Genomic DNA, 21,857 nt, shown 5'->3' with positions numbered 1-21,857 from the left:
GCAGTTATGCTAAATGTAAATATTAGACCATGTAATTTTAAAATCTGTGTTTTTCTCAACACATGACAAAATTGTGAAATTGCACCTCTTTAAAATGCAGCTCAATTAAACCTAGCTCCTAGAATAATTTTCACCGACAGTTCTGAGATAAGCTGCATGTTATTCTTGGATGCGGTTGTAGGACCAGCTTTAAAATCGCATGACAAAAATATCATACACATTAAAAAAAACTGCATCACCAACGTAGCCTGGACAACATTTGCTAGTTGGATGAAGTCAGCTATCTCATCTTAGCATATTTATATGCATATTTATAATTATACGGTTCTTGGAGTGAGTGCATACACTCATGAAGTTTAGTAACTTCCGGTCACTGCAACAAGCCCAGGTACAGTTTACCGACGGATGGGTACAGGACCTTGAAATGCACCGTGTAGAAAGTAAAGACCATCGTACGTATCATAAGTTTACCAGTCTCACAAATCGTCGTCATAAATACACATTCGTTAACCGTTTATTAATAGGACCTTTGAGCTCAACGGTAATTAATTAGTAGTGGAAATAATTTCTGGTACCCATCACAGAAATGTAGCAGTGACAACAATATTGTATGCTGTAATCATACTGGACAATTAGTGATACAAAAAACCTGTTTTATCCTGTGAATAAAAGTATATGTTTTTGTCAATGTACCATAATAACAGAAGCGAAACGCAATATTGTGTCAGGACAATTCACTATTTATGCACAATAAACAAAGGAGCATAGCGCGACCATTTCTGTTCAGCGCCAGACTTGTAACCTATATCACCAATTATGTTAAGAAAAATGACGCATTAACTACAACAGCAGACTGACCTTCGTGTAAATGCTTGGAGCAGACTAACCTGTGAGCTGGAGTGTTCTAGGACGTTATATTTGATCTTTGAATGGCTGCAATCCAGTCGCCTCTTTGTTACTTCGGAAACATGGCTTGAACAATTTCTCTTCAACGACGTAATCCGATAACAACCGATCTCTTTACCCGTCGGCTTCCCGTGGCTGTCATGCGACCGGCTATTGCAGTTAATGATACAACAGCTTCTTGACATTTTTGTGTTTCTTTTTATCGCTGTATAACTGATTTTAATTGAAAGCCTGCGTGCGCTAGTACCGCTTGCCACGAGTTCCCAGAATCCTTTGCGGTTCTACCCGTGAATGACGTCACATTTTCAATCTCTATATAATATGCATGTTAAATTTTATATTTGGGGTAAAATATCAAGTCTTTTCAAGTAAACCGGTTCAAGTCCAATTCAAGTCCCAAGTCATTGGTGTAAAAGTCCAAGTCAAGTCACAAGTCTTAGAACATTTTTTCAAGTCAAGTCTAAAGTCATAAAATTAATGACTCGAGTCTGACTCGAGTCCACACCTCTGGTAAACAATATAAAATATGTAGATCAACAAAAGGCTTGTTTGAACAGAAAGGTTTTTAACTGCTTTTTAAAAGAATCCACAGAGTCAAGCAAACGTAATTGTGGTGTAAACTGTTCCACAGCTTTGGTGCAACAGACAGAAAGGCTCCGCCCCCTTTTGTCTTCAGTCTGTACGGGAACCAACAGACTCTGAGTCTGAGCGGAGACGACGAGCAGCAATGTATTTTATAAGAAGCTTGGATAAATAATCTGGGGCCGTTTAGTGCTCTGTATGTTAAAACAAGATTTTTAAAGCAAATTCTAAACTCTATTGGGAGCCAATGTAAAGAATATAAGACCTGAGTAATGTGAACACGCTTGGTAGGACGAGTTAGTATTTTGTATCGCCTGAAGGCGAGAGAGAGATGATTTATCCAAGCTAGTAAACAGGGAATTACAGTTCAGCTGAACTGGAAAAACTTCAGTGTCTTGCTGTTTCTAAAGGGACTGTAGTAATACTGGCAGCAAAGTGGAGCTTTTGTTTATGGATCAGTGGGTCTAACAGACAAGGTGTCTAATGGTGTTGGGGTCATACTGGTCCAGAGTGTCCCATCTTGCAGATGAGTCCCTCTGTGACTGACACCCAGTGGTTATCTGTGTTTTAAAGTCTTTAATGGACGCTGTCGAGAAAGAAAATATCAACCAGAAAAATACGTCTGATTTCAGGACACACACACACACACACACACACACACACACACACACACACACACACACACACACACACACACACACACACACACACACACACACACACTCTCTCTCTGCTTTTACAGAGTAATTATTTAGTGTCTGTGGCTGAAGCTCAGACTGGGACAGGGGTCCCTTGGACTGCTTTGAGGATGCGAGTACTTGTCAGAAGCAAACTCTTGATATGTTTGTATTTTGGGGAATGAGGTCTTTTTCTTGTTCTCAACATGTGAACATTCCCTACAGTAACAGGTGTGTGCAGGTCTGGCTCCCTGCAGGACTGCTTTGCTTAAACAGACTGGGATGTGTTGGGTTCAAACTCTACAAAACAGTCAGACGTGCTACCTCACACACAGAAAAACACAATTACTGTACAGGGACTAAATAACCTCTGATATGATGGCAGGTTTACATATATGTTGGATTTATGCTGATTTCTCTCAGATTTTCTCTCAGATTTTCTCTCAGATTTGATGAATCTCGCTGATATATGAGTATATTTAGACATAATTTACTGATTGAGATTTAAAAGTAAAATCTGTACAGATAAAGCCAGGTAAGCCAGGCTACCATCAAGCTTATGAATATGTAATGCAATGCCTTACTGGAGGAGTTTAGGCTGCTGAATTCTATAATTATATTAAAATGTAGCTGCGTGACTGAGGATTAAAGTTACAGCTCTATTTACAAATGAAGCAGCCGATTGCAGCTACATGTCGTGGAGGATTTGGACGTGACTTGTGCTGTGCGGCACTAGAAGGGGAAATGTTTAAAAAAGACTGCAATGAAGAGTTTTTATTCCTGATTTAAAAGGAATGAAGTAAAACATTCCTCTCCACGTCTCCATTGTACTCTTAGCTGACCTGGCACTAGCAGTGTTTGTGGCACCGATCCAAGGAGGTGAACCTCTTGAACTTCACTCTTTTTGTGCACGTAAACACGAAAGGTGACACCTTCCCGACTATTACAGTTTGCACCGCTTTGATCTTGTACGCTCTAGGAAACGAATAACCAAAAATCGATTGGTTGTGAGATGAAGTGAAGTAAAAACTGCACGAGACAAAGCGTGATGTGATCTTATTCTTTTAAAAGCAAGTGTTTGCCCCCCCCTCCCCCCAGAAGAAACAGGACATTTTGAATTATGCCATGAATCACAAAGCATTACACTAACATGAATCATGTCTATCACAGTGTTTTTCCCGGAGTGAAATACCAAAGGTTTATTTACAAGAACTCCTTCTTTAATCCTTGTTTATTAAGGTTCGTTGAGGATAACAGTGTAACAGAGCAGCATTAAAGTAAAAATACAGGGAATAAATGAGCAGTATTTGTTTATATGGCACTATCATCTCTATACTACTATCACTATTTTACTCTATCAGCTCGACTTATTAAAAACACCAGTTTTTTTCTCCATTTATTAATTTTATCAAACGGTATTAGAACTGCTGTGAAGTATCAGTGTTATTTAATATGAGTGTTTATGTGACAGTACACTGAACACATGTGTTGGCCCCCAACTGCAAACTTTTATTCTAATTTTATATCTGACTTACTGTATAAACCTGTAAAAACTCCTCCAGCCAAATGAATGAATAAATACATAATTAAAGAGCACGTGCCAAAAATACAGCTTTTATTGAAAACAAATCCTAGCAAAAGTTTTAATTTGTATTTTTTCCCCTCTCGGTGTTATTTTCTAACTAGTGTAAACTTTTTACGGTCCCTCTTAAGCATCTACGCTGAAGCCGGTTTGTTGATGAGCTTTAAGAACTATATCGTCTAGCGGAAGACTATGCCTGCTTCCGTTTTTTTGAGCCCTTTTGTTGCTAAATGTTATTACTATGTGTCTGCTGCGAAAACATTGCTTTCTAATAATGCGTGCGTCTGGTGTGTCGCCGTGCTAAGGCAGAAAGCGCGACCTCTTGCGGTTGAAAGGCGGCGGTGTAGCGCGGCGGGCCTCATCATCGCGGCGGACCAGCGGGACAAAGCACTTGTTCAGAGACCGCTCACTGCGCCTCTGTGCCGGGGACAGACGGCTGCTACAGACGGAGAAACCACTCCAGCGCTGCTTTCAGATAGAGGTTTACTTTAAACGGAGAAACGCATTTTTCTACGGGCGCTTTAGTTTCCCAAACAGCTTCACACTTTTAAAGGAAGGAGAGTTTTGACAGGAAATAAGGGCGGCCACTGGTCAAGTTTCTATCCCCCCCCCCTTCGGCGACCTCAGGTAAGATAACCGTGAGGTGGATAGAGGTAATGCAGACTGTGACTTTTTTGCCTCTAAGAAGTGAGGTAACTTTCTTTAATGTCTCATAAAGTTGTTCATACTTGCCGCTGTTACAGCGAGTGTCGGGTTTACATTCGTTACTTCGACAGGTGGGCTAACGACCCCCGAGTCCTGCTAGCTAGCTTACGCTCGGTACATAAATCTGTTTAAAACTACCAGAATCCCTCTTGTTCGAAAGAGCGCAAAACCCCGCCTGTATTGATATCACGACGAGTATTTAGTTTGACGTAAAATAAATCACGGTTAAATCCAAAGTACTTGAAGCATGTAATCAGTTAGACCGCTGTGTTACCTCAGTGATGTATGTACCCAGGTTAGCGCTTATGAATATAAATACATGCGTGTGTGAAGTTGTGCTTTGGCCATGCAAAATACTGCACACCTTACAGCGCCTTGATCTTATCATCCTTCATATTTAAAGCAGAGCTACTCTAATGGCTGATCCGACTCTTAATGCAACCTTTATTAAGACCGTGTAAGCGTTGTAGACACCGGGGGTCTGTTGCTTACCTCCTGCTTCAGTTTGCCTACTTTTTCCTCAATCAGCTGGTTATTCTGTAAAGTCATTGTTGGAGGTCCGTGTGCCTGTCTTTGTGTCTCGGTCTGGCACGGGGAGGGTTTTAAAACCACCAGGTGAAACGCGTCCCTCAAGCTTTTTTCGTGTTAGAGCATTAAAAGAAAGCTGTGATTATTCCCCACAGATTTTATGGTGCAGCTTTGTCAGTGGGTGTTTTTGAGCAGGAAGTCTTGGCTGACTCCCGTGTGAGTGTGCCAGTGGGTCGCAGCCTACATCGGGCAGGGGTCTAATAGTTTTTGACAGATGTACGGCATGTGACTGTATAACTGGAATTCCTTCATGAGCGACGGATGATAGAGACTCTGTGTTGTAGTGGTGCTCAGACTGTGGCTGGTGGGCGTCTGACGTGACCTGTGACTTCGGTCCAAGCACTGCGCTCTCTGCCCAGCCTCAAAACGAGCCAGGCAACCCAGTGTTAGACAAACACGTACTGATACTGCTGTCGGTGTTGTACTACTCCTGCTACAGTAGTTACACTGTATCCAGGCCAGTACTGGGAGAAAAGGTCCCCAATAAGTAATCCCCATGTTTTTGTGGGCTATAACAATCATTGTGCTGCAGCTACAAACATCTTTCTTGTTCATGTACAAGCTCTCAATCTGAAGTAGTAATAGTAGTAGTAGTTTTATTATTTATTTAAAACAGAGTATTTTAAGTGTGTAGTGGCTTGTTGGCTGATTTCTTCCTGAGATGACCTGAGGTGCTCAGCTTTTGCTTGTGCAATCAAGTGGAAATTTTAGGGAGAAGCAATTAAATGTGAGGTAGAAGTCACGCAGTCAGAGCTGAGTGGTGTGGACATACAGAAATTATTTTACTGCTACAATATAACCTGCATTATTACCATTGCATTAATAATATCCTACAGCACTGATATTGCATTAAAGATGTTTATTAAAGCTATTGCCACCATATTAACCTTTTTATTACATATAGTTATTTTATACACATTGCATGTTTGTGCTCATTCAGAGTTGATGCTCAGTCTATTAAAGAAGGTTTTAAGCTTTGTGAAGCGCTGTGTCTTCACAATCTATTGTGTAGGTGACTTGGAGCACAGAAGGATAAACAGCGTACACGCTTACAAACACATAATCCTGTCAGGCCAAAGGCCCCAAATTCATTTAGCTTCTAACTGCATTTCAGTTTGCTTGGTAACAGATGACAGAAGACCAGTCAAGAAAGGACAAGCCCTCTAGACCATCTAGGCTTTAAATTTATTGCCATGTATGGAAGGTGTTATAGGAAGAGGAACTTCGGTGTCTGTTTTAGCCATCTAACATGTACCATTTACTGTAATCAATGTATTTGATCTGTAATCGACGTGAGAAGGGGCGTTAACCCCGATGTTATAAAAGCATTTTCAAGTGCATTCTTAGGAGGAGACGTGTGCTGATGTGATGCTGCAGACTTCTTCTCCTGTGTTCATTCAAACTCATTGTTTGATTGCATCTTCTGGGCCTCTGTTGGTTTGTTTCATTGCTCAACATTTATTGAGTTGGGGACAGTGGGCTGCTGTAAAAAGCTAAATTACCGATATAAACAAACGCAGTAGCAGGAACTAAACGAGCACCCAGCTGAGAATAAAGGACATGCTCATCCACCTGTACCCCCCTCTTTCTGTTTTTCTGTTTTCTGCCTCCGTCCGTGCAGGAGCAGCACAGAGGAGCCCTTGTTTGATCGTCCCCGGACACTGCCCCAATTTCTTTCTCTCTCTCTCTCTAACTTTGGTTTCATAGCAACACTGCTCCCGTGACGGGCAGCCTTGACTTCTTGCCCTCCTGCTCCTGAAACAAAGACAAGAAGTTATGGAGGGCAGGAGAGAAGCGGGGGAGAGAGTTAAGAGACAGGGCAATTGTATGGGGGTTGAAGGACACGGAGGACCGAGGGAGGGTATAATGGGAAGGTGTCTGAGATGGAGGCTCTGAGGCGAGACCTCTTCTTCCATTGTGTTCACCCGAGTCCCATAAAAGAGAGCAAGAGTTATGACACTGTGGGCAGTGCCAGGGACTGTGTCTCTCTCTGTGTGTCTAAACTTCTGAATGACTCGGCATCTTAGGCTTTTCCTTCTTTTTTTTTTTTTAATTACCAATAACCCCCCCGAAACATCTCAGCACAGAAACTGAGTAAGAAAAATGTCAAACATGCTCTTCCACCGGCTCTGTACGTGTGTCTACATGCTGTTTTAAATGAAACTTGAGATCCGGTTACACTTTATTTGTTGAATGACAATGCTAACTAATGAGTTGCAGGTGTAACGCTTTGTTATACTCGTATTTACACCACACACAGAGAGAGCACAGTTTTCAGTAACATAAAGGTAACGGAGGCCTCGAGGTCTTCTGCAGGAAAGCTGTTTACGTGCCTTTCAGTGAAACGTGTTGGCCTCCCACTCCCTGTACAGCTCGGCGTTAGAAGAATGGGGATTGTTATGTCGTAAACTGCGGCCTTGCAAATCTCTGTGTAGCAGAAAAATGTTTAGCTGGATACTGAGATGTGAAATATTCAAATTGTGGACATCGTGAGGCTAGAGACACTTCCACAGCCTGTAAAGAGGCAGAAAGGAAAGTATTGTTGTTTGGATGCGCTCCCTGTCCTGGTACTGACGTCTCCGTACTGATTCTGACTCGGCTGCTTCACAGACCTCATAACTGCGGCTATTCCTCTCATTTTTTTCTCTGTGTGTCTTTTTCTATGTGATCTGTCCAAGACGTGATTTTCTCAGCCAAACAGGAGAAAACTGGATAAACAAAGCTTAGTTGTGCCATCATAAAACGCACTCCCTTGTAAATGGTAAAACATTTACACTGTCCTCGTTTGCTAGTCACACCTAGTTTTCCCGTATCTGCTCATGTAGCGTTGCTCATATCAGTTCAGCTGAAACGCAGCTCAGGACGGCTCCTCCCGCCTGTGCGCCGTACATGTTGATCTCTCGGTTGCTGACGGACTTTTTGTGTGTTTCTCTTTACACTTTCAGACGTCTTTGAGCGATGTTTGACAAACAGCATTACGAGAGTCCGCCGGTCTACAGTCCCCCTTTCACCCCTCCACCCAACAATGGCTTTGGGCCTGCGGCGAGCTTCCATGGCCCTCAGAGCGACTACAACGTGTACCCACCTCCACCAGGATCCTACTACATGGAGGACAAGCCGCAGCACTTCTACAAATGGCTGTCACCTCCTGGGATCGTCAAAGCCATGATGGTCACAGTCATAGTGCTGTGTTTGGCGATATTCGCCTGTGTGGCTTCCACGCTCATGTGGGATATCCAGTACGGGTACGGCTCGGGAATGGGTTACTACGGTTCTGGGATGGGCTACGGCAGCGGCTACATTGGAGGCAGCTACGGCTCGGGCTACGGTGGTTACGGCGGATACGGAAACTACTACGGCTCCGGCTCCTACATTTCTCCTTACTCGGCCAAAGCTGCTATGATTGCCATGGCAGCCATTAACTTCGTAGGAGCACTGGCCTTCTTCATTGCCAGCTTCTCTAAAACCAACGCAGTCCGCAGCAGAAAGTACTTCCTGGCTGTCTTGATATCCAGCGTTTTGATGGCTGCCCTGCAGGTAAAACTGCTTTTAATTTCCCATGTGCTCTTTTTTTATTAACACACACAGAGAGGAGTGCAAGTACTTTGGTGAGTGATCTTCTGAAAGCATAATATTCATGTGAAAATTATGTTTCTCAACACTTTATTTGTCTCCTCAGTGTTTGCCAGGTTGTGCTATCATAACACTGTAAAATATGGGAGTGGCAAATAATCAGTAAAGCAAAGAAGTCTCGACAAATTCAAACTAGACAAGGTACAAAACTAAATAAAAACACCTTTGCTGGACAGTTTTAAAGCTGTAAATATATTTTTACTAATTTTCTGGAGATAATAGAAGAGAACCTTCATCTGATGGAGCGAACTCTGACTCTGTGCTTCTGCATCACTGAGGAGACTGAAACACAGGAGCCCTGTACTTTAAATAAGTCAATTATTTACAAAAGCTAGCATAACACGGTGAATAATGTACCTGAGCACTCAAAGTGCTTTACACAGCATGCCTCATTCACACAGGTGCTTTCTGTGTAGCGTTCACACACATTTACACTCCGATGGATGCAGAGAGCAACTTGAGGTCAGTATCAAGGATATTTGGCATGCAGACTGCAGCAGCCAGGGATCAAACCACCAACCTTCCAGTTATTCGATGACCCGCTCTGCCTCCTGAGCTACAGCCACCCCAACGTGACCCGAGCTCCCTCATAAACCTCCCATTTAGGACAAAACCTTTTGTAGTCGTTCTCATCAGCTGTTTGACAAAAATCCCCAACTCCCCTGCCGAAAGAGCTCAACTTTATCATCATGCAGCTAAAATAATTTTAGCTCAAGACATATACTTAAACTGTTGTTGCACAGACAGTAAAGCTTAAAGGGAGATTAATTTACAGTCATCACTGAATCTCTCACACACACACACACACACACACACACACACACACACACACACACACACACACACACACACACACACACACACACACACCATGTTTTCATATCTTTGTGGGGACATGTCATTAACACAATGCTTTCCCTAGCCCCTGACCCTGACCCTGACCCTAACCCTGACCCTGACCCTGAGCCTGACCCTGAGCCTGAGCCTAACCTAACTGTAACCCTGACTCGAAAACCACATTTTGAGCCTCAAAAATGTCTTCAGACTCGTGGGGATTTTGGTCCCCACAAAAATATGAATAGAGGGAAACACAAACAGATTGTTTAGCTTCTGAGTTTAAGTTTGTAATATTGGGCCTGTAGACGGTGTCGTTGTCCACTGCAAACAGCTGATAGTCGTTGTGGTACCGAGTTCAGTGATGTAATGATATAATAAGTCACATGCACAGATACGTACATGGACAGCAAGCATGTCTGTGAGAGCTCTGCTCTTTCAGGTTAATTCAGGTGGATAGTAAACTGGAACTCCATTAGGATAATAAAGTGTATTTTTAACATAATCATATCATCATCAGTATTTTCCTGCAAGCTTCCCATCTCACACCTACGCCGACAGTCAAAACTGGGAACGCCTTTCTTTGTTATGAATAGTATTTAAATTTGGATGTTTTCTAAAACCCGAAATACCAGAAACATAATTTGAAGCCGAATACTTCTACTCTTCGCTCTGTTGGACCGCTGCATACAGATGTTAATCCAGCACACCATTACGTTTATTGAGCTCAGTGTACAGAGCACGACTCTGGAGCCAGTGTGAAAAGAGAGAGTCTGACTTTCTGTGCTGACCTGGAAGCTTTCACTGTGATGATTCATTCATTTACTGTTAACATAAATGTTTGTTTTTTAAAAATGATTCCACTTGATTTGACTATTAAATACATACTTATGAAAGCCAGAGAGCCAGTGAACATTTGTTAGTCCAACGTGGAAGGTGTCTGTCTCCTCCTTGTACTGTGGCCTTTGGACTCACAATGTGTTCTCCACACATGTGATAAGATTGCTGCTGACTGTTTGCCATCATGTAATCTGATGCTGCTGCCTCTGAAACGCCTCTTTCACTAATCAGCCCTCAGATGTCACATGTGTCTTTACTCTTACACTAAATATGTCGGTGCACTGTTTCTGTGTCTTTCAGGGCATCATAAACATCGTCTACATCGTGGGGGTAAACCCCATGGCCCAGAGCTCCTCCAGTATGATGTACAATCCAATGCTCATGATGTGCCAGAATCTTTACCAGACCAGTTACTCGCAGATGGGAGGAGTGGGAGGCTTCCCCATGTACAACCAGTACCTGTACCATTACTGCTTTGTGGACCCACAGGAGGTCTGTAGCTATATTAAATGAAGGATTTGTTTCCAGGATTATTTAATGATGACGCTGCCCGATGAACCTGTTTATTCTGAAATGGTAAAAAGTCTGCGAGAGGTTTTCTTGATTGATTTGTTTTTTGATTATTTCTGTGTTTATCAGCCGTTTATTAAAAGTGAAAATGGTAACGACTTCAGTTGTTTTCTGTTATCTGCTTGTTAAAACCTGTTCAAACTGTGGTGTAAGTGAGATTTCCTTCTCACATTAGTTCTGTGCAGCACTGTGACTCGTAATGTTGCCACACATTTGTACTTTTTGTACCGGGATAAACCAACTTTATCTCGGCGCTTATCTCTTTCGTGATGTACTCAGACTCATATTCTTGTCGTTACCAGGGAATTGCAATGGCATGTGGATTCCTGGTTGTCATCGCCTTGAGTGTTGCTGCTTTCTTCGCTCAGAGGACAAGAGGGAAGATCTGGCGCTACGGCAAACCGAATATTTACTGGGAAGAGCCTCTTGTTGGTGGGAAGGCCTCAGAGGGCAGAGATGTAGAGGACTGGGTAAGAGACAACAGGATGGCGGACACAGTTTAATAAGGTTTAAATGGAGGATTTAAAAAACTAAATCACATTTCCTTCCTGCATTCCTGCATTTCCTTTGCCCCAAACTAGCCTAGAGTCTATGCATGCAGAGCTTGGAGTCAAGTGAGCAGGATCACGCAGAGTTTAAATCCAGCCTCAGGTGGAGCACAGTAATCACGACAGATTTGATAAGATGATGAAATGCTCAACCACAGCGGGGTTTGTTTTGTGTCTTTTGCATAAACGATTAAGCCGACTTGCTTTACCTCTCTGTCACAAATAATGTGATTTGTTGCTAAATGGCAGCGAAGTAGGTGAGCAGGCAGCTGCCAGTGAGGTAATCTTCTTGTGTAGATAGTCATCAGTGATAATGACAGGTAGGCGATTGTGGTGACCTGTAAATAGCCAAGCAGAGACTTGCACATACCCTATTTTAGTCTGTTGATTACCCCTGCTGTTTGTAACATATAACTTGCGTCAAGAGACAGTTGATTGGTGTTGATCGCCAGTTTACTTCTCTCATATGCTTTTATTGCCTGGCTTTATGAGTTCACAGTCCGAGAGGAGTTTCATGTGTGATGTTGTGAAAGGTTCAGCAGGGAAACAGTAACGCTAACGCTAACGTTTCCTCTGACCGAGTCACTTTGTTCAGGGTCAGGATGATAGCAATCGGTGATTGTTTGCAAATGGCCTACAACCTGGTTTCAGTCTGAATAATCATTAACCACCCGAGGAGATGGTAAGCAGGCAGGTGGTTTGCCTCTGTGTTTTTCTAAAAGTCAATAGCCTTTCAGTCATGTAGGACCAGGAACTGAAATGTGGGAGCGCTGTGTAAGAGATTTAATTATAGTTCGTAACCAGCCGTAACAGGATAGTCTGATGAATCAAGGATGCAGAGAAACGTGCACTTTTATCTAAGAAATGTTTTCAGTCACGTAATGTACTGCAGGTTTCCGGCACAGCACCTCATCACACTAATGGTCTTTATTTCCTGTTCCCATCTAGTGTTTGTTCAAACATCATCCACTCGAATGTCAGAAACACAGATAAATATACAAACATGGCACATAGCAGATACGTGCCAGCTACAAAAGAAAGAAACCCAGATTAATTATGATTAAACAGGGCACAGTGGTTCACACTGTTGCCTCATAGCGAGAAGGTCCTGGGTTCAATTCCACCATCAGGCCTTTCTGTGTGGCGTTTGCATGTTCTCCGCTGCATCCTCCCTCTCGCCCTAAGACAGCCGACGCAGGCCGCACAACCAAAACTAAGACTGCTACATTCTCGCCTAATATCATTTGATTACACCGGTGTGTCGAAGGACGCTGGGAGTCACAGTGTAGCTCTTGCAAAGATACCTGAAGTTCCACCAAACAGACGTGTTGTACTGGTGAATGATATAGAGCCGTTTGTTGTTGAGAGAGCTCGTCCTTCCCGAGAGTGTAACATAGCGCGCAGAGGTGTACAGGCAGGGCGGAGTGAATGAGAAGAGCCCACAGTGACTAGCACTGCTGCCTAATAATGGAGCACAGTGAAGTCATCAAGCTCGTTGCAGGAGCAGTAATGAAGTCTCTTCACTAGAACAAATTTCTCTGAGAAGTCAAAACACCAAAGTATATTTTTAGTCACAGAAGAGTTTGTACAGTCAGAAAGATGAATCTTAGAGGATTTAATGATCAGTGGGAGCAGATAATTATACGTTTACAACATATATGATCTGTAGTCTGTGCGTCAAACTTCCTGCATGAAGACTGCGCTCTACATGAAGCACATCGGCCAGCGTGTGCCAGTGGCTTTCTCCTGTCCTTACGTTCCTTATATTACTATCATTATGATGATCACAGCCAGTCACATTCACACTGCAGGCTTTTTTTATTACTTTGTTGACACACTACCTGCGTCGCTGCCACAGAATGAGTCATCGGCCTCGTTTGGCTCCTTTAAGCACCAGGCGAGTGACAGTCTAAGGCTGTGGTCGGTCTGAGATTGGACCCGTCTCTGTTGTTGAGCTCAGGGAGGCCTGGCTCGCTCTGATGACCTCACACACAAGCTGCATTCAGCTGGCCCGAGGTGGTGCGCTGCATTGTGTGTGCTGCATGAGGTCATCAGAGTCGGTTCCTGCAGGGCTGTCTGCAGCATCCTGAGCTGCTTCACAGTTAGAAAATGTTCTGTCAGGACATTAAGCAGCGTGAACTCAACATTATAATGAGAAAATATTGGTGAGTTGGAGAGCAAAGAATCGGTTACTCTTCCACATTTTCACCTCGTGTCTGAGTAGTTAAATCTCTGATTAGTCACTGCTCTAACAAGTTTCTGTAAAGACCATCATCTCTACTTAATTACCTCAAATAAAAGGTTTATAAAGTTATGCAAGCCGACCTTTCCCGGCTGACACAGACACATCTCCTGATTTTCTGCTTTTAAACCTTAAGAGTCTCCATCAAGACTCTGTTTCTTTGTCTATGCCCCCTAATTCCTTCCTTTGTTGACATGCACTTATGCCTCATTTATACTGCTGCTCCATGGGTCAGCGCCTCCTCATCAACATCCAACATTGCCTGCGAGCCATTTTTTTAATCTTCCTGTCAATCTTTGCCTCCTGGCTTTGCTTCAGCAGGCCCAGCACTCTCAGACATTCTTACTGTGCTTGCGCTCACAGCCGCTGTGCTTCTCACTGAGAGGACATTGTTGAGATTCTTCCAACAGGATTCTCCTGCAGCTGCACGAAGCCCTGCTCGCCCCCACCCAAGCGCTCCACCCAGTGTGATTATTGTTTTTTAGGGGCAAGGCTGATGTTTAGCTCTCAGGAATTTAGCGATGTACCACCTAGAGAGCGGAAAACCTGGTCGATGTTATCACAGGAGTAGAGCTGTGTACGGTGGTTGGTTAGTAAACCCTCGGTGCGAGGTAGTAGAGATAGTAGAGCGCGTTTCAAGGCCTTTGTTCGCAGGTCTAATCATTGATACACTTAGTGGCTTAAACACTGACCGACCCTGAGGCCTTCACTGTGAGGAAAGCCGTCATGCTGTCACCTGACCTCACAGGAAGGACTTGGAAATACAGGGAAACGTTTCGACTCCTTTTGTTTAACGACAGACAGGAAGGGCAGATCCGTTCCAGGTGTCCGTGAAGACGTGAGAGAGTAGAAAGAAGTGAAGCATTGCTGTGTATGTCATTCACTGCTTTAGGTTTTAAGGATCAGAAACAGGCGTCAGTAAAACAAACAGTATTTTATTGCAGTCTGAAAGAATTGGTTTATTTTTGGTTAGGCTTAGTTTTGATTTATAATTCACCTCCTGTAGCTCTCCTTTGTTTTTGCTCTCCTGAGCTTTTCGTGCACTGCGAGCCGAGCTGCTCAGTGTGGAGTTGGATTGCAAAGTGCAATTTTATGCCTGACTGCTCACTCAGACTTAAAGTACTAATTACTAAACTTTTTCCTTCATCTCGTTCTCTGTGTCTTTAAAAGCCATCATTGAAGCCAACGCTTTCCTTTATCACTTTCTACTTTAGTATATTTCACTGCTTCAAAGCTTTTGCTAAGTAGAACTAGTAAATATTACGAATGGCACAAAACAAATTCCCAGTAGATGGTTTTGGTGCATCCGATGTGTCAGAGGAGAAACGAGGCCGTGTGCTGGTCTGGTCTTTGAGTGCGTCAGCTGTTTGTTTGCATCTGCTGAACCTGCTCTCTCTGCTTTTTCCGTCCTGCTGAAGGTGAACAATGTGGAGGAAAGCCGGAGTGTTCAGGATGCCCCGACCCTGCTGGTGTCAGAGAAGGGAGGCGGGCCGCTTAACGCCTCAGTTAACAGCGTCGTCTCCTACCCCCCACCCAAGGTGGAGAGCAGCTCCTACAATGACGATGCGTACGACAACAATGAGTAGGTGGTTCACTTTTCTTTGAATACTTATCTCAACACCGTGAGCTTGCAGATATTTGTCTGGCGTGTATAGTATATACTCTGTATTATTATTATTGTAGATTGTTATTCTTTTCACACAGTCCCAGAACCACAGAACTGTTTCGTGCTTCCTGATTTGTGTCACTTCAGTCAGCTGTGTGAGATCACTAATAAGAACACACACTTTACCCTGAGCTCAGGACTTATCATTGAACATATTTATTGTATCAGAGGAAGAGAAAAGAAATAGATTGTTACAAAATATCTTTGCCACAGATTCTTTGGCTCAATGATGCAGAATTAATCTGTTTATATTTTCCTCTTCACATACATATATATGTGTATATATATATGTATATGTATGTGTATATATATATGACTGTGCTGTTAACAGCACAAAATACACACACTTTACGCTGAGTCGATGTGGTTCAAAGTGCAGATTTTCCTCACAAGGCAAACAGAACCTGTGTTTGATAAGCAGCAGAGATGCAGTGTGCACAGTTGTTTTTTAGGAGCTTGTAATATCTGTGCCATTGGATTTGGATTCCTCCACAAATCCCCACAAACCCATAAAATTGAATGTGTCTCTCGTTCTCATTATTAAAGAGCTGTAGCTGCTTCCTGGTCACTGAGAGCCTCCATACGGCACAGAGTCAGATTGTAGATATGAGCAGCAATAATCATAAATGGGTTAGTAAAGGTCTACCTTTGCCTTCCTCCATATGGCGTCTGCCCGGGGCATTTAGGAGCACTCTTTTAGTATTGTGATTATAATGTCGTTAGAGCTTTTTAATCTTTGGTTAAATATTTTTAAAATGTTCGACTACACCTTTCTGCACTGTGAAAACTAAAAAAGCTAAAGGAAGCTGAGGGAAAAGGAAACAGGGTGGCAGCACACGCGATCGTCTTTTTTGCAGTAACTCTGGGTCATATTGCACGATGAACAGTCTGCTTTTTTAAATCTTAGCCTCATAATGCAAAGTTCCCTCCCCAAATCTCTTTTACATGTAATTCCAGTCTAGCTGCATAATGTAAGAAAGTAGTATCGATCATTAAATCAGAGATCAACATGGAAAAACTCTGCTGACGTTATCGATTGGTTTTGTCTGTTTCATGTGCTCCTATCTGCAGCGTCAAGCACGTTATGGTTTAAACGCTGCTGATCTTTTCCATGTGTGGGATGATGTTTGCCATTACTGTTTCCCAAACTGATGAAAAACACAAATGCAAAAATCTCCTTGGTGAAAAACAAAAAGCTCCGAGCTCTAAGCTCTTCTAAACTTATAATCATTACCCCCTCGGGGGGGTAAGCCCGTGAAAGAAGAAGCCGCGTTCTCATGTCTTTTTTCTGCAGGTACTCTGAACGGACAAACAGCCGACCATTGGTCACAGCACACCTCACTCAACAGAGCCATGATGTGGACATTTTCTTCCACAGCGGGGGGACCAGCTCGAGCCCCTCAGAAGAGACGGGCGGAGGCCGCAAACCCTCCGCAAACAGGGGCAAGAGGCGCAGACGTAACCCAGAACTGGACGAGTCTCAGTATGACACGGAGTACACCACGGGAGGAGAGACGGGCAATGAACTGGATGCAGAAGAATTGGAGAGGTGAGAAATAATCTTCCACTTTATCTGTGAGCTGCTCACTCACAGTCTGGATTAGAGAAGAAAATGTCATTAGGCAAAAAACTCAGGATGGGGATTGCAGCCGAATGCTGTTGTGCCCTCGGGACCTGACCTATATTCTCTGACACGACTTAATTCCTAAGCTCAGAAGACCATGCACAGTACCTTCATTTAGGGAAAGTGCAGGGAGAACATCTCTTGATTTGAAACATGTACGTTTAAAATGGTAAAGTTACAGACACTCAAAGGACGAGAGGCCACGGCGTTTCCCTCGCTCTGTCCAGGAGAGCAGTTAATCCTCTAAAGCATGCCGCCTCACATGAGCTGTACTCGGCCATAATTAGAGAAGTGGGACAAAGGTACAAGGTCCATTATAGAGACAGGAAATTTACACTGTGCATGGTTACATTTATTCACACTTTCAGTATCCCAGAGGGAGACATTTAAAGTTGAACTCGCCACAGCTGAACTTTCAGTGTTTCTGTGCTGAAGGAATATCAGTCATTCTTTTATGCTGGCTTTGATCACTTGGCCTGGACGCTGAGCAGCAGCTCACCTTTTGCATGAAAGAAAGGGCGTGAGCGCTTTACACCTTTAATGGCCTTAGGGCTGCCACAAACGATTATTTTGATAGTCGACTAGTCACCGATTATTTTTTGCGATTACTCGATTAATCAGATCATCATCCACTGGACATAAAATGTACAGCTTATTGCACCAGCAGCATCTGCTCTTATATAACTATCATTAGCTTACAGCTTTAAGTGTTTAAGGTCTGTGCTAACTAAAAATAAAGACAAGATGATAGTTTATTAAATTTTAATGAAATTTGCAGATTGTTTCGGTGAAGTTTAATAAACTCCTTGCTATCTAAACTATAACAGGACACCGGAGTATATTCTGGAGCATCTCACACTTCTGATAATCAGCTGTCTGCTTGATGTTTATTCAGCTGTGTAAAAACTATACCTTTAATCTCAGCCAAACCGATTTACTCAGGAACAAATAAAATACTGAAAAAAGCCAAACAATAACATTTTGAAGTTATCTAAGTGACTCATATATCATGTTTAACCTGAGTAGCGAAAGACGGCGGTGGGTTTGAAAACGATTTGCCGGGAGTCCGGTGTTCTCACGGCTCTAGTGAGCCTAGCCCCCGGCTAGCTATCGAGCTAGTGGGTAACAGATGTCTCTGAAAACGTCGGAGTGCTTTTGAAAATATGCGGTGTCCTGATAAACTGAGCAGATATTTGAGGTTTACACAGCTACATTCTCGCCTGAAAATATGTTAAACGTTTATTTTGTGACCCAGAAAGAACAATAAGAGTAATATTAAAACTAAGTAGCTGCCGCCATTGTTGGAAACTGAACTGGGCCGCGCTATGAATTCTGGGACACAGCTTCTTCTTCTTCGGGGTTTAACGGCAGCTGGTATCCTTGTACATGCAGTGCTGCCATCTTCTGTTTCAGTCCGTTATTACACTCTTAAATCCTGCTACTGATTCCTGCGTCTTTCAGGATCTTACAAAGCTTCAAACGACGCGTCGACTATTAAATCAGTCGTGGACGATTTTGATAGTCGACTAATCGTGGCAGCCCTAATTGGTCTCCTGATGCTGGCTCTGTTTCAGGATCCAGTTTAAAATGTCAGCACTTGTCTTAATGGTTTGGCGGCACCTTATTAAACTATCACGACACTGAGGTCTGTGAGCCAGCTGCTCTTGGATATTCCTAGATCCAGATTCAGTTCTAGTTGAGCTGGATTTTATTATAGAAAAAGCATTGTTTTACTTAGTTTTATTTAATGATTTTTAGCGTATATTTGCAGTTGATTTAGTGACTGTTATTATGGTGCATATGCTTATAAGCTGGTTGTTTTAAATGTGCTGTAGAAGTAAACGTTTACTTGACTGATGGAGTTGATAACTCTGCATTTTGATTGGTCGAGATTTATTTGCAATGCTGATGTTTGTCTTTCTTTCCTTTGCTGTCTCTCCATCACTCATTCCTCTGCACCACCTGCCTCCCTTCATTCTTTTCCTCCAGCATGTACCCAGAGATAACATCGGATGATCAGCGACACGATTATAAGAGAGAGTTTGACGCCGACCTTCGGGAGTACAAGCGGCTGTGTGCTGAGATGGACGACATTAACGACCAGTTGAACAAGCTCAGCCGGCAGCTGGACACGCTGGACGACACCTCAGCCAAATACCAGGTGAGATGAAACCTCTCCTCAGAAAGTCACGACACGGCTGAGCTGCACGAGCCTGGACACGGAAAGGACACTAAAGCAGGATCATAGAGAAGCTCCCTCTCAGTGGAACTCATTTCACATAATAAATCATCGAATTTCCCAGAGGAACCCACCCGAGGGATTAATAAAGTTCTATCTTATCTTAAATACGATCCTGGATCTGCAAAGACGACAAAACAAACATTTACATTTGTTCTATATTTGACGTATTTATTGTGTTTGTCACTTAAAAAACTGCGATGATAAAGTCCGCCTTGGTACCTACTCAGATCGACTCGCCAAAGTTTTCAGGGTTTTCCATCAGGTCATCGTACCTGCGATCCGAGCAGGTACTAAAATGTGATGTCGTCAGACTGCACGCCACTGATTGGCTGGTCAGTGGCGTTATTTGCAGAGTCACGAGTTGCGTTCCCCGAGCGTGACGAGGAGCCACACAGACTAACCCGGAGTTTATATCGTCGCCTCAACGTTCGTGACGCATACTAATTACGCAGTCGGATGCGTTGCTATAACAACGATCATGCACATTAGCTGGTTTTCAGTTGTAATGGAAAACCAGTCGATCCGAGTAGATACTAATGGAAAAGCGTCTATATTAAGCTCCGAGAGTCACACGCAGGAGCTTTTTCCATCATTGCTCGTTGGCTTTTAGAAGCTGATCGGTCCCCCGCTGTTATAAATATACTAACCTTTCTGAGAATTGTTACAGGGAGTTATGCTAATATCAGAGTTTTCCATTAACTGTCAGTTTTTGTACAGTTCATTTCTCGGATCACAACTCCAACCTGTCTGACTTTGTAGAGTCTCTCGACTTGGCCTTTATCGAGGGTGAAGAGTGACTCAGAGCCACTGTGTTAAAAAAGTCATTGCTTATTAAGCTCTCTGTGCATAAAAGACACAAAATTTGAGCTTTAATGTTTCCTTTGTGTATGACGATCACACCAAACCTTATAACCTCTGTGTTATTCCCCAGATTGTAGCTGAGGAATATAACCAGCTGAAGGACCTGAAGCAGGTGAGGAGACATATCAGGCATTTTTTATTAACTCACCTAAAACAAACATTATTTATTATTATTAAAGACCTTTGACCCAAACCTGTGTGGAGTTTCTGTTTTAACGGGCTTTTCTGTGCTGCGTCTGCAGACGTCCGACTACCAGGCTAAGAAGACAGAGTGCCGCCGGCTGAGACACAAACTGTTCCACATCAAACGCATGGTGAAGGACTATGACAAGAACCACTGAGCACCCACTCTCCCCACAGCACACGATACACTCCAACATGCCACAAAGACTCTGTGACCTGCTGAGACCAAAGTTAAAGGACACACTCACGCTCACACACACTCGGGGAACACGCTGCAAGTTTAATGATCTACTGTAAACAAATAATCGCTGATTTTGGGAGAGAATGAGGGGAGGAGCCTCCGGCCTGTTTGGCCTCAGTGCTTGCAGGGTACGGCTACTCCTGAGGATCAAAGGCTGCGGTTGGAGAGAGGCGGTTTGAAGGTCACCTAATAATTAGTCGCCCGAGGTAACGCTTTGCTCGCTTTTCTGCGTTTGCTCTCCGATAGGCGACTTTTCTTTGTTTTTTCCTCCACAGATAAGAGTCGGTGATGTTGTAGGTGAGCAAACACGCAGCCTCTGTGTGGCCGACGAACATTAGCTGAGGGTTTCTCACGTCGGCGTTCGTAACGACCTTAAATGTGGCTGAACTTAACAGCTTTCTTTTACCGTTTTTTTGCTTTTGTCGACACTGAGATTTTTATATTTTTTTACAGATGTTGTGACACCAAAACTGGCCAACAGGCTGTGTGTGGCAGTGTTGTATTGTGCGTTCTTTTAACGAGTCGTGCTCTTCGTATATATCAGAACAAATTTACAGTTGGTCTCTAAAACCTGGAGATTCATTCGTGCTTGTACATACTGTAGGCTCATAGTTGTGTGTTTAAACTATGCAAATTAGTCAAATTAACCACAGTGTCTGTATGTTTTCATCACACTCCTGAAAAACCCGCCTCGCTGTTTCTGTCGATAAGCTGAACTCATTTGATTCTTTGCCAATGAAAACGAGCTTTAATCCTCAGCGTTTGTGAAAATCTACTGTACACCTTAAATTCATGTAGACTCGCTTGTGATTCGTCTTGCATTTGTATTTTTATGAAGAACATTGTTGTCATTTTAAAAACCATTTGCGAGCCATTTATTTTTGTAAGAATTTATTTTCTTTGACGCTATTATAAAAAGACCATTTTTGTAACTGTGTACCTCCATAAATGATGTTGTCTAAAAAGTATTGAATTTAGTGAATAATAAACATTTCTAATTCTCTATTTGCTCTGGAGTGCATGTGCAGCGAGTTGCCAGCAGGGGGAGCAGGAGCGCTGCTGATGCAGCAGTCAGTGAGACTAATGTGAGCTAATACTGCCCTCTGGTGGTGCGTTTCTGTACTTCCCTGCTTCAGGTTTTAGTCAGATTTTTATTTGTTTCAAACTTTTCTCCACTTCTCTGCCGCCTGCTGGAAATCAGCTTCTGGCCCAATTGATCCTAATCCGTTCCTATCATAAAGATTGGCTGTTGATCCATCAACAATCCTTCAGTTTCAATATTTTTACCTTGTGACACGGCGCTCCAGCATGCTGGAAATTGCTTAGGCTACGT

The 21,857-nt window shown here is 43.1% G+C and overlaps 1 protein-coding gene across 1 annotated transcript; it reads left to right on the top strand.

Moving 5' to 3' along the window:
• The first annotated feature begins 4,094 nt into the window (after positions 1-4,094).
• On the top strand, positions 4,095-21,810 carry LOC308399405 (occludin). Its single transcript, XM_080886664.1, has 9 exons — positions 4,095-4,374; positions 7,986-8,577; positions 10,648-10,839; positions 11,220-11,387; positions 15,126-15,289; positions 16,668-16,922; positions 18,987-19,158; positions 20,171-20,212; positions 20,343-21,810. Exons 2-9 carry the CDS (start codon positions 7,999-8,001, stop codon positions 20,439-20,441), a joined length of 1,671 nt encoding a protein of 556 aa, XP_080742790.1. The 5' UTR covers positions 4,095-4,374; positions 7,986-7,998; the 3' UTR covers positions 20,442-21,810.
• The last annotated feature ends 47 nt before the right edge of the window (positions 21,811-21,857 follow it).

Source organism: Rhamphochromis sp. 'chilingali', assembly GCF_963969265.1.
Source record: "Rhamphochromis sp. 'chilingali' genome assembly, chromosome: 7".
In the NCBI taxonomy this organism is placed as follows: Eukaryota; Metazoa; Chordata; class Actinopteri; order Cichliformes; family Cichlidae; genus Rhamphochromis; species Rhamphochromis sp. 'chilingali'.
This window is presented reverse-complemented; position numbering and strand designations above follow the sequence as displayed.

What these genes read in the sequence shown, in the direction of transcription:
- LOC308399405 (XM_080886664.1), top strand. Translation starts at nt 7,999, where the DNA reads ATGTTTGACAAACAGCATTACGAGAGTCCGCCGGTCTACAGTCCCCCT. An exon ending in TTTTGATGGCTGCCCTGCAG is followed by an intron (nt 8,578 to 10,647) that starts GTAAAACTGCTT and finishes TGTGTCTTTCAG; the next exon opens with GGCATCATAAACATCGTCTA. An exon ending in GCTTTGTGGACCCACAGGAG is followed by an intron (nt 10,840 to 11,219) that starts GTCTGTAGCTAT and finishes TGTCGTTACCAG; the next exon opens with GGAATTGCAATGGCATGTGG.